We start from the raw sequence: 20,100 nt of genomic DNA on the forward strand, positions 1-20,100 counted from the left end.
CAACACTAATGACTCCAATTACTGAATTTGTGAATAGCTGTTCCCTGGCTTCTGGAAATTAGCCCAAGTTCAATAGCAGAAATGTGGTTGTGGGTAGGGGGTGGGAGGAACTGAGGATCAGCTCCACTTCTCCCACTCCCCCGCAACTATTTCCTTGCCTGGCCAGCATGGTCAGTTCAAAGATGGGAGGCTTTGGGAGGGAAGACAATTCACATTTTCTTCAGCCCACCCCTACTTCTCCCAACTTCTGTGAGGTCTTAGCTATAGTGTTCTAGTACCTTCCTTCCCCTGAAGACCCCGTGCCTCCCCCGTTCCCTGCTTTCTTCTCAGATTTGCCCTATACTCCATCCTCACCCCCACTGGACGCTTTACATGCCACCTTCCACAGACTATGTTCCTTAGACATGGGCATTTAGAGCAGTGTCCCATGCAAGGTGAAGCCCTGCAGGACACTAACCTCTATGGCAAAATTTAAATACATACATACATATATACATACATACATACATACATACATACATACATACATACATACATACGAAATGTTTCTGTAGTCAAATAAGTTTGGGAAGCATTGCCCTAGCTGGCCCCTTTTTATTGATTCACAATATACATCAGAATAGTCAGTTCTAAGAAGCCCAGAGAAGTGTCACCACCAGCGTTCCAAGGAGTCTCACTGAGGTCATTTGGGTCCCCAGAGCCATGCTTGCTTCCCCAACCATGTATGCCAGCAGTGGATCCCGGTGAACTGCAGTGATAGTGCAAGGAACCTCTCCAGCTCGGTCTGCTCTGGGTACCCAAGTTGGGGGCGGGTATTTCTCACCCCTCCGGTCTCAGAAGAGCCTCTGCCTGGGGAGAGGACAGTAGAAGTCGTAAGAGATGTTGTCAGGGGTTCCAAAGCCGTGGCTGTGCAGTCATTGTAGCCTCCATGCAATCACTGCAGTCTCCGTACAGCCCCAGGGGACAGGCAGCATGGGCAGGCCTGAACTGCTGTGCTGCCATTAAAATTCTATTAATGACTCATCAGTGCCCTGAGGGAGGGAAAATGTGAGACGAGGACAGGGAGGTGGCCCCACAGCAAGGCTAGCTAGGTTTGGGTACTGGGGGATGCAGGGTTCCAGGCCAGGCCATGGAACCAGTCCCTTAGCTGTGAGACCTTTGAGCAGAGCTGTACTGATGCTCCATTCAGGAAGCCGTGATACCATTCAGATCATTAGATCTGATTGTTAATACAGTGATTGCAGGACATGGAGATGCTTGGCAAATGCTTATTCAACAAATGGTGATTTTGTGCACCCTATGTACTCCGTGCCCAGCAACAAGCCCACACATAGTAGGTGTTTTAAAGAATTGTTTGGTGGATGGATGAATGATTCTCTATGCCTTTCTCCTCTATGCCTTTCTTCTCTCTGATCATTATGCTACTTCTGACACTTAGAAATTATTTAAGACCTAGCAGTTTAAGAACACTGAATGTTCTTTGAGAGGTCCCGGGTTCAGTTCCCAGCACCCACATGGCAGCTCACAAATGTAACTCCAAGATCTGGCACCCTCACAAAGACATACATACAGGCAAAACACCAGTACACATAAAAAAATTGTTTAAGAAATGCAAAATATTGCCAAGTGTGGTGGTTTATGTCAGTAATCTTAACACTCAAGAGGCTGAGGCAAGAGGATTATTTTGAGTTCAAGGCCTTCAATGAGAGACTCTGACTCAAGCAAGTTTATTTATTTTCTTAATTTTTTATTTTTATTATTAGTTACATTCTATTAACTCTGTGTCCCAGCTGTATCCTGCTCCCTCATTCCCTCCCAATCCCACTTTCCCTCCCTCATCTCCTCCCTGCCCCTTTCCAAGTCCACTGCTTGGGGAGGACCTCCTCCCCTTTCATCTGACCCTGTTTTATCAGGTATCTTCAGGACTGGCTGCAAAGTCCTCCTCTGTGGCCTAGTGGGCTGTTCCTCCCTTGGGGGGTGGGGAGGTCAAAGAGCCTGCCATTGAGTTCATGTCAGAAATAGTCCCTGTTCTCCTTACTAGGGAAAACCAATTAGTTACTAAGCTACCACAGGCTACATCCGAGCAGGGGTTCTAGGTTTATATCCATACATTGTCCTTGGTGGAGTATCAGTCTCAGAAAGGACCCCTGTACCCAGATATATTTGGTCCTTATGGAGCTCCTATCCTCTCCACGTCATACTAACTCCCCCTTCTTTCATATGATTCCCTGCACTCTGCCAAAGGTTTGGTTATGACTCTTAGTATCTGCTTTTATACACTGCTAGGTAGAGTCTTTTAGATGCCCTCTATGGTAGGCTCCTGTCCTGTTGTTTTCTCCTACGTCCAATGCCCATCCTATTTGTCTTTTTAAGTGAGGATTGATCATCTTACCCCAGGTCTTCTTTCTTGTTTATCTTCTTTAGGTGTATAGATTTCATTATGTTTATCATATCTTATAGGTCTATATAAGTGAGTGTATACCATGTGTGTCAAGCAAGCAAGTTTATTGAGTGATGTTTATATATGCTTTCATAGTATATATACACCATTCTTGGGAGGAACTAGACAACCCTGACCTACTTGGCAGGTAAATAAGATGTACCAAGTCGATCCTCTGCTAAGTCTCCCTCCTCCCCAATCCTATCACTTTTGGGAATTTGGTTCCCTCCAGAGTCCCGAGGGTAATGTTGCTGTCTCATTCTTGTTTCAGCCAGAGGAGAGGTAGGGTCAGTGCGCTGCCAAGCTGACAGTGGGTGACAGGCGAGAAGGCTGCCTGTCAATCTGAGCTGCCCCCAGGCTGAGTGAACACTGCATGACACTCTCGGTGCTGGAGAACGGTTGACTATTGATTTAAAAAAAAATAATGTCCCTCTGTGCTTTCCAAATTAAGACGACATTTAACTGAGTGCTGGCTGGCTCGCCTGCTCTCCCTGTCTCTCAGGGGACAGAACCCATCTTGGTGGAAACTGTTTCAAGTATGTCCAAAGCCTCAGCTTTGACATCTTGGCTGATGTCAAGAAATTTCTGTAACCTTCCTGTTCAGCACACCCAGTTCTGTCACCATATGTACTGCCTTGCTCTGAGCCTATTGCAGGGGAAAATGCTGGTGTCAGCGTACTAGGAAGGGACATGTGATGCAGGGTGCAGCACCAGCTCTCACATTACACCCCCACTCTGAGGAGACAGCATTGCCCAGAAGTTCACTGAGTTCTGTAGGGAAGGATGAGGACAGATTTAGAGGCCGCAGTGGTCCTTAATCTTAGTGGAGTGAGAGTCACTTTGAAAATCCAGTGAAAGCACTGTTCCAGCCCAAAGGAAAATGCGTCCCATCCCTGCTCAGCATGCAGTTTAGCCACTCAGATCTGGAGGCTCAAATGCCATAGGTTAAGAACCTGTGATGGAAGCCAGATATGGTGGTTCACATGTCTGATAACACCACTCACGATGCTGATGGAGGAGAATTGCCAGGTGTTCAAGTCCATGGCTACACAGTAAGTTCCAAGTTGGCTTAGGTTACACTATGAGACTATCTTAATAATAATAATAATAATAATAAAATAATAATAATAATAATAATGTCAAATGAGTAGCTCAGCAAGGTAAGATGCTTGGCCCTAAGCCTGAAAACCTGATTTGGATGCTTGGATTGGTTCTTGGATTGGTAGTAGGGGAGAATTGACCTCTACAAGTTGTCCTCTGACCGTCACATGCCCGTGGTGTGTGTTCTACCTACCCACACCCACTAGAAATAATAAAAATTAAAGATGTAAGTGGCCAGACATGGTGATCAATGTCCTTAATCCCTGCATTCAGGCAGCAGAGTAAGGCAGATTTGGTGAGATCAAGGCCACTCTGGTCTACCAGGCCAACCAGGGCTACACAGTAAGAACCTGTTTGATTTTTTGTTTTTGTTGTTGGTGGTGGTGGTGGTTTGGTTTGGTTTTTCTAAATAGGGTCTCTCTGTGTAGCCCTGGCTATACTGGAACTCACTCTACAGACCCGGCTGGCCTCAAACTCACAGAGATCTGTCTGCTTCTGCCTCTCAAGTGCTGGCTGGAATTAAAGGAGTACATGACTGCCGCTTGATGAGACCCTGTTTCAAAGAAAGAAAGGAAGGAAGGAAGGAAGGAAGGAAGGAAGGAAGGAAGGAAGGAAGGAAGGAAGGAAGGAAGGAAGAAAGGAAGGAAGAAAGGAAAACCCACTGTGATGTAGAATATCATGTTAGATTCCAAATCCCTGACCCCATATCCTAGCTCTGCAACAAACTTGCTGTGTGGCCTTGTGCAGGTCACCCATTGTTTCATCTTTCCATATCCTTGGCTATGGATAAAGTGAGAGCTGAGCTCTTTTACACCGGTAATCCCAGTACCTGGGAGGTGGACTCAGGTGGGTCAAGAACTCAAGGTTATACTGAACTCTCATGAAGAGATGAAACAGTGAAACGTTCAGGCTTCATGTCTACAATGGTTCAGTGTCTCGGAGCCATGCTGTATGAACTTTTACAGGTCACATGTTTCCTTGGGGATCTTGTATCTTCTGCTCAGATAAAAATGTTTAAGAACAAAGTTTTGTCTGGTATGGAGGGATTCAAAGCCTGGAGTTTTAGGACTAGAGTGATGCAATGGTTTAGTGTTTGGTTTTCTTTCTTTCTTTCTTTCTTTTTTCAGGACAGGGTTTCTCTGGTAGTCCTGGCTGTCTTGGAACTCACTCTGTAGACCAGGCTGGCCTCGAACTCAGAGATCTGCCTGCTCTATTTCCTGAGTGCTGGGATTAAGGGCATGCGCCACCACCCCGTAGCTTGATTTAGTGTTTCCATGAACTGAGTCTCATCTATGGTTCCAGCATTCCTAAGTCATCCGCCACTCCATCTCTCCTCAACCTGCAAATCCACTAATAACTTTTGGGATCGGCATGGTCTACTTTTGTGCTATAGTCTTCAAATTTTGACTTTAGACAGCAGAACTAGAACCCCCACCCATCACCACCACCACCACCACCAGTTTCTACCTGGAGCACCAACATAAGTGGAAGGAAACTCTGAAGCATTTGTTTACCCATTTATTCATTCATATATCTACTCAACAAGTATTTCAAGTGTCATCTGTGCCAGGCATCTGGCTGGACAAGCTGGAGCTCCTTCTTGCTTGGTTTTCATTGCCTCTCTTAGTGGCCTGGAACCCAACAGCTCTGTGAGCCAGACTGACAACCACAGGTCTTGTAAGATCACCCTGACCTGGAGTGAGATGATCAGAGACCCAGACCTTGCCTTTGAAATGCTTAACATCTTCAGGTCTCATATGTAAGATGGAATAACCACTACATTCTAAGTGTGACAGGCATCAGCCCTTGATGGGACTATGGCTGGCCCAGCTACCAGTGAGAGTCAAGACCACTGAGCTCCTGAAGGTGACAGGTGAAGCAGACGATATCGTCTGCCTTCAGTGTCCAGAACAACCTCCATACTACCCTAAACTAGCCATGATTGCTTGGAAATTTCCAGGAACAAAAAGCCTTGGGAAAATGTTAGCTTTTTCTTCACTCTTCCCACCCCTGGATGGATGGCTGCTGTCAGTCCTAGTTCACAAGTCATCCTCTGGGGCATCGATTCTTAGACTCCAGCCTGCCAATAGAGAAAGACTTCCCCAGCTGGGGCTTCAGGTAAGATGACTTCTGCATCGGAAGCCTGGAAGAGGACTGGATTGGCACTGGGCAGATGCAAGCTCCTTTTACCCTGTGCTTGTAAGCATGGGCTCGTATGGACCTGAGTGCCTTCTATCTGCAAGCCTTCATCTCAGGGACTTTTCCTTTTCTGTTCCTTGGTTGGCAATCTAGTGCCATGGTTGATGGCACAGGCTTTGGTGTTGGGCCAGGCTTAGCACCAATCCTGGGTCTCTATTTCCTGATCAGTCTTGGGGAATACACTCAACTTTTCCAAGCTTTGTTTCTATGAAATGGGTAAAATAATATCACCAACTTAGCATGGGGGAAAAAAATCAAATTAAAGCCTAGTGCCTGGCTCATATAAATACCCTATTTACAGTCTTGCTTTACTTAGTCCTGATTTTCCATCTGAGAAGCATACTGTCGGATAACATATAGTGGAGTGGGGTCAAGGACACACACGCCCATTGTTTGCGTACCTGTCACTGTGAACCAGGTGTGACCCACTCCTACCTTGACCCAACAGGAGTTTCAGGCCAGGAGCTAGATGACAAACAGCCCTCGCTCTGATACTCTGTCCTCCCTCCTGTCGATTGAAAACAGAATGAGCTGCAGTTTTCCTTTTATTAGTAGGTCAGAGAGCATTGCCCGGCTCCCCCAGGAACCAGCCCCTACCTTCAGTCTCCAGTGAGGCTCTCCCTCTGCTCATGATACTACGCCATCTGTTCCTCCCGAGGGCCACCTCTTTACACTCTGTGTTTTACCACAAACTCCTGGGAGAAAAACAAGCCGTCCCTGTCTTCCATAAAGCTCAGCTACCCAGTCCACTACTAAGTCTGCTCCAGTCAGTTGCTTGTTTAGTCCTGGGCTCCTGCCTCCTCTGTGGGAATAGCACAGCATCAGTCACCCTAAAGTTAGGGGCCAGTGAAATCTACAATTTTAGAAACCAGCTCATTCCCTGAGATCCTCAAGGCCTGAGTGCCCTAACATTTCCCAGGGGACCCAGTCCCTGGATCGAAAGGCATCCCAGCCAAGCGTGTTCATAGATTCCTGCCACAGCCAAATCTGTCCTCAGCTGCCTTCTTTCTACCCAACTGTGCTTCAGAGCCCGAGGCTGCACTGGCGGCCAGGTCTAGGCTGAGGGTCCTGCCGCACACCGAGAGCCGCCTCAAAGCAGCGGATGCAGCTTCCACTGGCACCGTGTGCTGCTCCAACAACATCTCCAGCAGCGAGCTCATCTCTGAGACAAACGTGCTGGCCAGGCGTGTGCCTGTTGGGCTTAGCTCCGGTCCAGGTCCCGCAGTCTTGCCGAATGTCTGGAATGTTCTCGGTTCCTCTGAAGCTGCAGCATCAGGGGAAGACAAGTTGTCTCGGTAATTGGTGGTGAGGGGCAAGGACAGTCTCGCCATCCAGGCTGGGTCAGGAGGACTCAGCTTGTCCAGGGCTAGACCTGCAGAGGAAGGAGGGACACGGTGAGGATCTGCAGGGAAGGGCAGGGAAGCAGGGTGGGGTGGGGCTGTAAGCAGACCAAGAGCAGTGGACAAAGAAGGAAAGGGAAACGGCAAGGGACACACTACGGTGAGAGGGGGACCGGACGGAAGAGGCCTGGGCAAGGGACAGGCAAGTTCCCTGGGCAGGAAAGCTGCTGACCAAAGCAGCTGGAAGAGCTAAGTTAGGAGGAGCATGAGGACAGACAGAATTAGCCTGGTAGGGAGGAACACATCAGCATCCTAGCACCTGGGAAACTGAGGCAAGAGAGTCACAGCAAATTTGAGGCCAGCCTCATCTATGCTTTAAGTTCCAGGACAGCCAGGGCTGCATAATGAGAAGCTATCTCAAAAACAAACAAACAAAAAAGGAAAGAAATAATAATGACCACTTAGTAACTGCTCACGTGCCAAGAAATTGCGTATCTATCTCATTTCACCTACTCAGGCATGTGAGGTCAAGGGTCTTAGCTCCTTTTTAAGGATGATGAAACTGACCCTCAAAGAAGTCTTGTCCATGAGGTAACCTAGACCTAGGTCTGGTGACTTTGAAGTCCCTGGTAGTTCCCAACACTACCTACTCTCTGACATGCTATTCTTGCTCCTGGAGGCTCCTGGCATCCGCCTCTGGGATTCCCAGGGCTGTCAGGGCCTGCACTGTCACTATGAGGCCCCTGTCACCTCCCCCCTCACACTGTAACTCTTGCAAAGGCAGGAAATCCTGGTCTAGTGTTCAGCTGAAAAGGGGCTGCTTGCCTGAGGATTGTCCTGAGAAAGGGACAGGGCGGTGGCAGCGTCAGCAACAGCCAGGTGTTTGAGGCTTTAAAAAAAATTGTTCCCTAGATTCTCATGCCACCTCAACATTTCTTTTCTCATTTCTCCAACAGAAAATTCTGTCTCAAAATAATAATTCTAAAGGTTGGATGTGCTGACAAATGCCTGCTTTCCCAGCACTCAGGAGGCTGAGACAGGAAGATTGCTGGGAGTTCCAGAATTAGAATAGACTACACACAGAGTACTAGGCCTGCTAGGACTACATAAGACTCTTTCTCAAATAAGAACAAACAAACATGAATTGTTCCCAAAGCAAAGGCCAAACAAGAGAGAGAGAGAGCCAAATCTCTGTTAAGAAATAGAGAGAGATGAGTTTACTGTGCAACCTCCATTATGAATTCCGGGAGTTCATGTCAAGTAGTAAAATATTCATCAGTGTGTGTGTGTGTGTGTGTGTGTGTGTGTGTGTGTGTGTGTGTGTATGTGTGTGTGGGCTACCATAGTCAACATTGGATGTCTCATTCCATTTTCTTTCTTTTTCCTTCTTTCTTTCTCTCTCTCTCTTTCTTTCTTTCCTTTTTTGAAGTGAGTTCTTGCTTTGTAGCCCAGGTTGGCCTGGAACTCTTTATGTAGACCAAGCAAGTCTCAGACTCACAGGCATCACCTGCCTCTACTTTCTGAGAACTGGAATTAAAGGCATGCGCCACTAAACCTGACTTACAACTTATTTTTTGAGACAGATTCTCTCACTAAACCTAAAGCTCACAGTTCAGCTGGGCTGGCTGGTCAACAAACTTCAGGGATCCTCCGGTCTCTGCCTCCCAGGCACTGAGATTACAGAAGCACACTGTCACACCTGGCTTTTACATGGGTTTCAGGGATCCAAACTTAGGTCCTCAAACTTATGGTAAGCATGTCACCCACTGAGTCATATCAGCCCCATTATGCTCACATCTTCACATAGTTTTTGTTTTGTTTTTAAATCTAATCACCAAGTCCCCAGTCCTAAGTATATCCATCCAGTTCTTGTATAGCAAAGTCTTTCCCAACCCCTTTTCCTTCTTCCAGAGTCACTTTGCCAAGTGCCTTCTGGGCTGTGGAGAGGCAGGACAGGTCAAGGATTGAGTGAGCCCATGGGTTCCAGCCACAGCTGGTCAGTGGTAGAATTCAGTGATAGCTGACCACCGTCTGCATGTGGGTGCTGAGCCCGTGAAGTGGAGCTGGTGTGACTAAGGACTCCATATTTCATTTTATTTAATTTCACTTCATTTAAACTTAAATAGCCATCAGTGGCCAGTGGCTATCATACTGAACAGCAGAGCTCTGAAATTTAGAGCCATATTGCCTATGTTAATAGCTATTAGCCGCATGACCCTGGGCAAATTATTAAACACTCCTGACCCTCAGCTTTTTTTTTTTTCCTTTATGAAATGGGGATTACGAATAGCCCCTTTCTCTTCATATTTTCTCCAGAGAAATTTACAATAGGTGACTTGCACTTAAAAAGCACTCTGTCAATGCTAGTTATGGTCTTTAGCCCCCATTCCAGGGTAAAACCTGGAATGCTTTGCATCCAGATGGAACATGAGAGAAGTAAATCAGCTGCAGAAAGAGGATGGATGCCCAGGGAGAGAGTGGGTCCCCTAAAGGAGGTAAACCAGATGCCACTCAGCGTGCTTGGCTGGCAGAATCTAGAATGAAAATTCATATTATGTGTTTTTTGTTTGTCTTTTGTTTTGTTTTTAAGGCAGGGTTTTTCTATGTAGCCCTAGCTATCCTGGAACTCACTCTGTAGGCCAGGCTTGCCTCAAACTAACAGATCCATCTGCCTCTCTGCCTCCCAAGCGCTGGGATTAAAGGTCTGCGCTAAAAGTATTTGTTAAAAGTAATTGCTTTGCTTTCCTCTTCTTCCTCGTCTTTCCCTCCTCCTTCCCTTTCTTCCTTCTCCTCCTCCTGTTCTGCTTTTTACAGGATTTTATGCAGTCCAGACTAGACCAGAATTCATGCTGTGACTGAGGAGGATCTGAGCTTCTGACCCTCCTGCCTCCACTCCCAAATTCCGGGATTACAGGAATGTATCAACAGGCCCATTTAATACGGTTCTCGGGAATGAACCCAGGAACACTCTACCAAACCAAAACTAATTGTTTTCTATATATAAAAAAAAATTCTTTAGCTTCAATTAACACACCAAGGAGTTTTCTCTTTTCTGGAGGGAAAGGTTATTTAAATACACCAAAGGCAACGGTGTAGTTATGTCGATGCTGCCGAGGTTTGGGCACCCCAGCCAGGAGGAAGAGACGCTGGCAGCCTGCTTACTTCCCGAGCGGTGTTCACCTGTATATCGCACCTGACATCACCTACTCCCGGAGGACTTCGTGCAGGCTTTCCCGGTGCCTGGCACACTGATCAACAACAAAGTGATCTCTTACTCAGTAATGACACTAAGTCAAGCCTAGTGCTATGTTAGTCCTTTTTTTAATTTTAAAAAGATTTATTTATTCTATATGTATATGTATATGTGTGTATATATATATATATATATATATATATATATGAGTGTTTTGACTGCATATCTGTCTGTGTACCATATGTGTACCTAGTACCTGTGAAGTTCAGAAGAAGGTGTCAGATCCCCTGGAACTAGAGTTCCAGGTGGTTGTGAGCTGCCATGTGGGTGCTAGGAAATGAACCCAGGTCCTCTGGAAGAAGAGCCAGGGTTCTTAGTCACTAAACTATCTCTCCAGTCTGTTTATTATTCTTATCAATGATTTTTTTTTTTTAAAGTTGAACCTGGAGGCTGGAGAGATGGCTCAGTGGTTAAGAGTACTGGCTGCTTTTCCAGAGGACCTGGGTTCAATTCCCAGCACCTACATGGCAGCTTATCACTTTCTGGAACTCCAGTTCCAAGAGATTCAACACCCTCACACAGACGAATGTGCAGACAGAACACCAATAGACATAAAATAAAATAAATACATATTAAAAAAATAAATCCTAGTAATTAAACAAAGGAAAGCTAGGCATAGTGGCTCTTGCCTACAATCCCAGCACTTGGGGAGTTGAGGCAGGAGAATTTTGAAGAAGAATTCAAGGTCAGCCTGGGCTACATATTGACATAGTGAAACCCGTAAATAACCAAACCATCTTAAATAGCTAACCTAAACATACCACCACATAACTAAATACACAAACAGAAATAACCACTTTCTTCAGGGGAACTGAAACACTGGCCACACCCGTCTTCGCAGTAGATGGCAGCAGAACTCTGGAGCCCGGGTGCACTGGAAGATGACGGACACAGAGACAGCACAGGGAGGACCCCGGGGCATCCCTTACCTGTATGGGGGTCCAACAAGCTACACAGCTCTTCTTCTAGAAGTCGCTTCACAGACAGGTCCTCCTCGGGGATCAAGGGCCCTTCTTCCAAGTCAGGTTCTGCTTGGCCACCAGGCCTGACGCCTAGGCCGTCTGTGTCTGGGATGGCAGCCCTGAGGGAAAAAAAACCCAACCAGGTTTCAAGTGAGGAATCCCCACATACCTGTCTTCACAGCAGCGTTGTCATCTCTACAGGGAACAGGTGCAGAGCTTGGCTTACTGTGTCAGGGTGAACTGTGTCTCACATTCTCAGCCTTCCTGTGACTCTTTCCTCTACTACGAGATGGGAGAGTATGTAGTGACTGTCACAGGGTTTTATAAAATGAGACTCCGGAGGTGAAAGATTTAGCACAGTGCCCGGCAACAGGGTAAATAGGAGGCATCCAGAAGAGATAGGAAGCCATTGGGAATGTTGCTCACTATTGGACCCTCACAACTTGGATGGGTGTGGTACCGGGTGGCTTGCAGTAAAGTTCTTCAGTCAACTTTGTGATCCACACAGCACCAGCCAGGCAGGGCTTTTTTGCCGTCCCTCCTCCTTGTTCTCCTGTTGTGTGCTCAGAACATGGGGTGGCACACACTGGGTGTTGGGTAAACACTATGGAATGAGTGACTGTGGCTTTCTTCCTTAAGCCACACCCCAGAGCAAAGGATGTGAGGACACAACTGGACAGGGCATCCTTAAACCGCTCGTACCTACACCCCAGCTTCCAGGCTTAACCTGGGGGCCGCATGTCTCACTGATGCCCAGGACCTCTCACAGTCATTCAGGATAGACCCTATTTCTACAGGGCAGAAGTCTTCCAGAGGGTCTCTAAGGCCCACGAGTCCTAACTGGTTTGTCCTCATTTTCTACTGTGACTGTTTCTGCTGCTATTAAGATCGGCAGAAGGCAGCAAGCCGCGAGTATCAGTGACAACTACCCTAAGCCAGGCCTTGCCCTGTGCAAGGCGCTCATTGGTACACAGGCGCTCACTCACTGGAACCTCTCAGGCCCACGTAGAGGAGTCATTCCCATTTCACCGATGAGAAGATTTCTGCAGCTTGTCTAAGGATCCCGTGGTCTAATCAATTAAGCAAGAATTCAAATCCAGACCCGTGACTCTGGAATGTGAGTACTGTCACGGCTCCGGTAAGCATGCCAAAGAGGGAGGGCCTTTAAAGCTGCCCCTCTGACCTCCTATCCCTGGGCTCCCACCCCCAGGCAAGTGGATAGCAATCTAGAACTTCTTTCCCAAAGTAGGTCATAGAAATTAGAACTTTCCTCCAAAGCCAACCAGAAAGCCTAAAAACACGACCTGAACCTCCCCCTCACTTTTTGCGTAAGAGTCGGCAATAAAAAAACTCTCTGACTTGGCTAGCTTGATCACAGGTTCTAAGTCCCTCATTCCAAAAAGCACCTAGCCCATACTTGGAAGCAAGGAATGCTTGGTGAAACAGTCAAAAAGCTATGCAGGTAGGCCTTGATGGGAGCCCCCCCATCTAAATTTCAATTTGCTCATATCCTTTTTATCCACTTATATTTTCACAGGTATTCCTGCAACACTGAACCCAACCTTAAAAATGGGTCTTTGAATCTTCAACTAAAGGCTTTTATGTTGTATAAAACTATGATTTAAAAAAATATATATATTATTTAGATGAGATAAATGCCTCAATGGCTAAGGGTACTAGCCACCAAACCCAATGACTAGAGTTCAATCCTTAGGACCTATAAGATGGAAAGAGAAAGCAGACACCCACGTGTTTTCCTCTGTCCTCCACATGTAAACGCCCACCCACTCATATGCAAAATAAACAAATGTAAAATAATTTTTAAAAAATGTTTTGGCTTTCCACCTCTTCATTGGCCTATTGCCATTTTATTTCCACAGACCCAAATGTTGAGCCTGCAGAAAGAAAATGTTTTTCCATGTACCGTGAAGAACAGGATTTGATATCCCCTTCAGGTTTCTCCAGGACTGTCCTGAGGGCCACACCCTCACATCTACCTCCTTATGTAAGTGTGTTTGTAGGCCAAGAGAAAGAAAGGTAAAAGTTACAGGTTTCAAACCATTCAAGTAACTAGGGGACAGACAGTCAGAGGCAAGAGATGAGGTAATTTCCTTAGCGACACGGAAACCTGTAAATATCATAAATATAGTGGCCCCAGGATGGAGCTTCCAGAGTGGGGGATGGGTGGCCTAGGGGCCCGTAGGTGACTGTGCCGTGGGGTGCTGCGCATTGCTTACCTGCTGCTGCCGGGCTTGGCCAAGTATTTATTTCCTCGGTGGTTTGGTTTGGGCTGGAATTGGCCCTGATGCAGCAAGGACAGCAGCTGGGAGATTTGCTACAAGACAGGAAAAATCTGTTGACTCCACACAATTCCGACCGTGCACGCTTCCTCGCCGGATGTTTCCCTCAATGCTGCTGCTTTCTTTTTATAGTTTTTCCTCTGGCTTCAGATGCTTCTGTGATCAGATAGGGGGCGGGGGAATGGACCTGTGTGACTGAGTAAGGGACCTGGGGGAGGGCGCTTCCTGGCTTTGTCATGTCACTGCAGGCCCTGGGCAGCTGAAGGAGATAGCATGGAGACCCTTGGAGTGATCCCCACAAACTAGAGTGGCTGGTGGACTTTGAGGGTTGGAGTGAAAGAGGCATTTCCTGATCTTACAGTTGTTATTTTGATAAGGATTGTCTTCTAGTTATTTTCCCCTGTGAGCAGTATTCAAGCCTTCTGGCCAGTTTGTGTGGGCAATGTGTTAAGACTGCATTGTACAGGGAAGAAATGTATTTAACCAATTCACTTACTCACCCTGTCAATCAATGGCCATGTATTTAAAAGCATTTCTTTGTGCCAGGCATAGATGGGGATCGCCTGTTGTCTTTGGAAGCTCATGGTTTACAAGGAAGGCTAGGAAAGGGGTGACAGAGACTATCTGAGTTTTGGGAAGGAAGGGGCGAGGTCTATAGGAGCAGAGGTCTCAAATCTATTTTGGAGTAGGCAGGAAGTAGGGAGGTACTGCTATGAAAGTTGTCCATTTGCTTCCTTGTCCTTTGAGACAGGATCTTACTATGCTGTGCAGGCTATCCTTGAACTCTTGCCTTAGCCTAGTCCTGAGGGCTGGAACTACAGGCATGCGTCACAAAACCTGGCTTTCAGACAATTTAGCAAACACTTTTTTTTTTAATTCTGGCTGTGTGCCAGGAACTCTTGCTGAGACCTAGGGTTCCACAGGAATTCCGCCAGAGTCTGGGGGCGTCTAGACATCAGGAGAAGACAGCTTCTGTTGAGGGTTCTTGAAGGCCAGAAAAATTACAGGGTTTCAGCAGGTGGGAGAAGTGTGGATTGTCTAGCTATCAGCCCTGCACCCTAAGGTACTGTAGAGGAAGCTGACCTAGTCTCGACAGACTGAGCTCTCCTTCGGGGTCAATGGCTTGGGAATGTTCAGACAGATCATCTGAAGTGTATCTGCACTCTCTATAGCGTTGTCAGTGTTAATTAGATATGTTAATACTAAAAATGTTCTGCAGACTCATCAGGGATGTAACCTCTAAAAATGCTGCTTCCGGATGGCCAGGACTGTTTCATTGTGACTTGGGAGAATCAGGATCCCATAGCCTTTCTCAGGTAGATCCTGCCTCCCTACCAGGTCAAACGCCTTTACAAGGCAGACACCTGCTACCTTTTACCCAAGTGACAGTCAGTAAATGCAACCTAAAGGCCACGCCCAGGGCTGCATCCTGGCATTGAATCGCTTCACAGTTGAAACCCAAACTCTGGAGTTGAACTCACATTCTAAATCTGTTCCTGCCTTACCTCCCACCTCCATGACCCTAGAGAAGTCACTTTTGGATTCTGAGCCTCAGTTTCCTCAGCAGTAGGGGAATAATAATGAGATGGAGGTCACGTGGTGCTTGTGATATTTAAATGAGCTGAGGTGTGTGAATCACTTGTTGATAGAGCCTGTGGTAGCGCTTAGTAATTACCTGGTGACAGCTATCTCATCTGTACAACCCAACAGTGGCAGGAAGACGACATCATCCCATGCATTTTGTAGGGATGGAACCTGAGCTTTGCAGTTCTCACAGCAACAAGGCCTGGAACTTGAACTCATATCTGACTTTATTGTGGGGCTAAACTGTCAAAAAGACCTGGGCCTTGGGCATCTCGCTCTCACCCTCCAACTGATTCCAAATAGGTACCTTTCTGTCCATCACTTCAGTGTGTTATGCAGACTGTCTACTCTCTACTGTCATGTCCAGTGGCATGGCATAAGAATTCATTCAAAAGGCAAATGGCTGGGCTGGAGAGATGGCTCAGTGGTTAAGAGCACTGGCTGATCTTCCAGAGGTCCTGAGTTCAATTCCCAGTGCCCATGTGGTGACTCACAAACAACTATAAGAGGATCTGATGCCCTCTTCTGTCTTAGGCATGCATGCGAATGAAACACTCATATATATATAAATAAATTAAAAAATAAAGGCAGCTGGGTGAATGAATGATGTGGTTGGCTGTAAGTCCCTCTGGGTTTGCAGGGGACCCCAGGGTAGGATCCCTAAGAGAATAGCTAAGCCACCTCCAGGGGTTTCCTGGGAAGCGGGGTTTCAAAGGAAGCTGTGTCCTTGCTCCATGAGAAACCTGAGCTGACTGACATAGAAATATGTCTCTGATGCACAGGCTAGCACAGGATGGCTCTCTGGATGTCAGAGACACAGTTAAGGATATGTTAAGCACTATCCCTGAGGAGAACTCCTGTTTGTGTTAATACAGAGACCTGAAACATACTGTCCCTCATCATTCCATTACTCCTCCCTTCGGGACAATAGAGACCAAGCAAGTTTAGCTTTCTGAGTCCCATTCTGTAGATGAAGAAAACGAGACTCCAGAGTCACAGGTTAGTCTCTGTAGACTACAGTTATAAGTTGCTCTGTTTGAACTTGGATTTGCCTAACTAGCAGGGTTGTTTCTACTGTTCCGTTCTGTGGACCCAGCTGGTAAGCTTTGGGGGTCTCAGGCAAGTCAAATGCAGCCCCTGGAGCCTGGGACAGTGGTACCCAGGCCTGACTACTTCACAGAAAGGTTGCCTCGCCAAGATGAAGCAGCTTTGTAGAAGGGATGGAGAAGTGCTTTGTGGAGGTGACAGCACTCATTTGCTGAGGCTGTACTGCAGGCCACACAGACACAGCTGTCCAGGAGTTGCTACCACTATTAATTCGTTTTGTTTTTATGTAGACTTGGGAGGAAGATGTTGGTAAAGTGGAGACCTTCAAGACCTTCAACAGTTGAGCTGTAACTTCTCTAGGAGCCACAGGTGGGAAGAGGTAGAGCCAGGATTTGAACCCAGGCAACCTTACTCCACAGGTTTTATTCCTAGTCACTACACTTTGCTGTGTGTCTGCACGTGCCAAACATGTATAAGCACTTCACAGGAACTAGCTGGCTGCACCTCAGGACAACTCCACAAGGCACATACTTCTCACTGCCATACCTACTTCACCAATAAGGAAATGGAGACTCAGGAACAAAAAATTAGTCCAGGACCAGACAGTTAAGATCTGTTCACCCCGGCCACTGTGCCCATAACTTCTGCAACACAATGTGCTGGGTGAGTCTAAGGATGAATGAAAAATGAGGGTGTCTAATGTCCTGGGAGGGGGGGGGTTCCTAACACTTCTGCGATCACCAGAAAAAGAGCTTGCCCATGCCAGAGGTACCTGGACAGGAGGAGAATCCCCAGCGAGCTCCTCCACAGGGTTCCGTTCGGCAAAAGCAGCCACAGATAGCCGGACCAGGCTCCTCAGAATCTGATGCGGACCAGACTCTCCCTCAGGAGACACTTTGAGATTCCGCTGTCTTCTCAGAGTAGCCGAGGAGGTTGGCGGGCTCTGTGGGCCTTTATCACTGCCTTGGTCTCCAGCCAGCCTGGCAATGGGGCTGCCAGGCACCTTTGGAGGCCTCGAGTGTGGCTGCCCTAGGGCAAGTGAGGCCTCAGGAAGGCTTAGGTTCTCTCGGGAGGCGTTCCTCTGTCTGGGATGGTTGAAAAGGAAGTTGAATGTGTCCTGTAGTACCTCCTGGCTCTCGGCCGGTGCTCCCTGGTTGCCTTGGTTACGCAGGGTCCTGTATAAGGTTGGTGTGAGGTGGAAGGGTGCCTGCAGGCAGGAGTCCCAGCCTGCCTCCATCAGTGCCTCCTTACTGGTATCCTTGTGAGATGGCCTAAGTTCATCAGTCTCATCCTCCTGGGCCCTGAGCACAGGCACCAGGTGGATATCTGCCTTCTGAATGTGTTTCTGAGGCCTCTTGGGCTGGTGGCGGTAGGTGGACTCAGCTTCACGACAGTTGTAGGCCCTATTATCCTTTTTCTCTGTCCGGCAGATGGACACGAACAGAGCCAAGATCAGCCCAAAGATGGCCAGCAGTACAGCCAGGCAGATCATGGCCAGCGCTGGCGTGCTCAGGACCCCAGGCTTACGAGCAGAGTCCCTGAGGTGGTCCACACTGGTGACAAACATGACCCTCAACAGAATTTGGGTCTGCAAGGAGGGGCTGCCCCGGTCCTCTACTGCTATCCCCAGGTCCCACTGACTCCCAATTAGGCTGCTGGCATTGGTGACATTAATGAAGAGCTGCCCTAAGGTGGGGCTGAGGACAAAGAGGTGAGCATCATTCCCACTTCGAATGCTGTAGAGGAGCTCCCCGTTGGCCTCTGAGTCAGCATCTCTCGCCACAATTGTTACCAAAAGGAAGGACCAGGGGCTGTGGGTAACCATTGGTGGTGTACCAGTACCCAAGCCACTGGGATTGTCGATGGGCAACAGAAGGTGGCCCGTGGAGGCGTTCACAAGCACTGACAGAGTGGCTTTGCCTTCACTTAGCACAGGCTGAATCACTTCTGGGGCATTATCATTGGCATCCAAGAGGCTAACCCACACCGAGATGCTGGATGCCAGCTGGGGTTGCCCTCCGTCCTCTGCTATCACCTGGAACTCGAAGCCTACCATCTGTTCATAGTCCAGTGACTTCTGAGCAGTGACTTCTCCTGTTTCAGAGTCAATAATTACTAAGTGAGAAACGGGGGAGTTCTTGATACGGTATGACACTTTTCCATTACTGCCCAAGTCAGCATCGTGAGCTTTGAGAGTGATGAGATGAAGAGAGGGTGGGTTGTTTTCCCAGGTGGAGACCTCGTACCGGCTCTTCTCAAACACAGGGGCATTGTCATTGACATCACTGACCTGAATTCGGAGCTCCTGCTCAGCTGATAAAGGCTGGGGTCCTTGGTCTTGGGCGAACACGGTGAGAGTGTATATGGGCCACTGCTCTCTGTCCAGTGTGGCATTGGTAAGCAGCATGTACGTGTTGCCATTGGTCCTTTTCAGCCTGAAGTGGCCCAGCTCTTGTTTCAGCCAACAGTGGACCAGACCATTGTTTCCTGAGTCCAAGTCATTTGCAGTGATGAGAGCAATGAAACTGTCCCTGGGAAGATCTTCTGACACCAGCGGCATGTGGAAGGCCCATGTGATGTGGATGCTTGGAGCATTGTCATTGACATCCAGAACCTTGATGAGAACTTTGCAATGGCCGGGGATGGAATTGGGACCCAGGTCCCTTGCCTGGATATTCACCTCATAGGCAGGATTCTTTTCATAGTCTAGGGGTTGGCTCAGAATGATCTGGCCTGTCTTGGCATCTACACCAAAGGTGTTCATCACCTCTGGGGACACGTGCTTGCCAAAGAAGAACTCTACCTCCCCATTGGGTCCTTGGTCTGGGTCCGTAGCCGTCAGGTTTATGAGAAGAGTGCCAGGGGCAGTGTCTTCTGGGATTTCTAGTGCTAGTGAACTCTCAGCAAACACCGGACTATTGTCATTGGAATCCAGAACATTGACTTTGATCACACTGGTGCCTGACTTAGGGGGATTGCCATTGTCATGGGCAGTCAGCACCAGCTCAAAAAATGAGTGGACTTCCCGGTCCAACTCCTTCACCACCACAAGTTCTGCATGTTTTGTTTCATCCGGCCCCACAATAACCTCCAAGGCAAAATGTTCACTGGGAGACAGGAAGTAGGAATGCAAGCTGTTAGGACCAGTGTCTTGGTCAAGGGCTCTGTCCAAGGGGATTCGTGTTTGCAGAGAGGCACTCTCAGAGATTTCCAGCTCCTGTTCACCTTTGGGAAACTCTGGCTGGTGGTCGTTGATGTCCAGCACCTGAATCTCCACATGGATCAGGGCCCCTGTGGCCAGCACGTCAAAGGACACCAGGCAGGGCTCCTGCTGCCGGCATAGCCTCTCCCGATCCAGCCGGCTGGAAGTGCTGAGCAGGCCATCCTCAGAGTTCATCTGAATAGGCAGTGCCTGAGGCAGCTGTAGGATCTGGAAGGCATCTCCCGCCTTCCCACGCCTCTCCTCCACTCCCAGTTCTTGGGACAGTTTCCCTATCACCGTGCCAGGCTCCACTTCCTCTGTCACTTGGAATTTCACTGTGAAAGTCGCCACCTCCTGACAACCCCCTGAAAGGAACAAGTAGCTTCCTGGCCCCAGGAGCCCTAGCAGGAATAGCAGAAGTAGCATCATGCTTACCCCAGGGAGGGCTGGACTTGACCACTGGAGCTCTTCAAAGGCAGGACGTGGCCCCCAGTGGTTCCTGAATGGCTCGGTCAGCCTGGATCTTCCACTTCAGACCTGCTGGTAGAACTTTTTCCGATAATTAGAATAATCCATAATAATCCTGCTGAAAGAAGCAGGATTCCCAAGCAAGGCCATCTTCGTGACAAGTGATCGGAGAGGTCACCAAACAGATGAATTACTTGAAGAGAT

The 20,100-nt window shown here is 48.0% G+C and overlaps 1 protein-coding gene across 1 annotated transcript; it reads right to left on the minus strand.

The window, feature by feature from the left end:
* Positions 1-5,046: 5,046 nt before the first annotated feature.
* Positions 5,047-20,100, minus strand: Pcdh12 (protocadherin 12). The gene is made up of 4 exons (XM_055622446.1): positions 16,999-20,100; positions 13,533-13,630; positions 11,263-11,414; positions 5,047-7,112 (listed from the first exon to the last, which is right to left on the minus strand). The coding sequence occupies exons 1-4, from the start codon at positions 19,855-19,857 to the stop codon at positions 6,703-6,705; spliced, it is 3,519 nt and encodes a 1,172-aa protein (XP_055478421.1). The 5' UTR covers positions 19,858-20,100; the 3' UTR covers positions 5,047-6,702.

Source organism: Psammomys obesus, unplaced genomic scaffold, assembly GCF_907164565.1.
Source record: "Psammomys obesus unplaced genomic scaffold, mPsaObe1.curated_primary_1811, whole genome shotgun sequence".
Taxonomy (NCBI): Eukaryota; Metazoa; Chordata; class Mammalia; order Rodentia; family Muridae; genus Psammomys; species Psammomys obesus.

Excerpts from the sequence above, each read along its gene's own strand:
- Pcdh12 (XM_055622446.1), bottom strand. The coding sequence starts at position 19,857 with ATGATGCTACTTCTGCTATTCCTGCTAGGGCTCCTGGGGCCAGGAAGC. Across the intron at positions 13,631-16,998 it reads GGGATTCTCCTCCTGTCCAG|CAAATCTCCCAGCTGCTGTC; the intron begins GTACCTCTGGCA and ends CCTGTCTTGTAG. Across the intron at positions 11,415-13,532 it reads GCCAAGCCCGGCAGCAGCAG|GGCTGCCATCCCAGACACAG; the intron begins GTAAGCAATGCG and ends TTTTTCCCTCAG.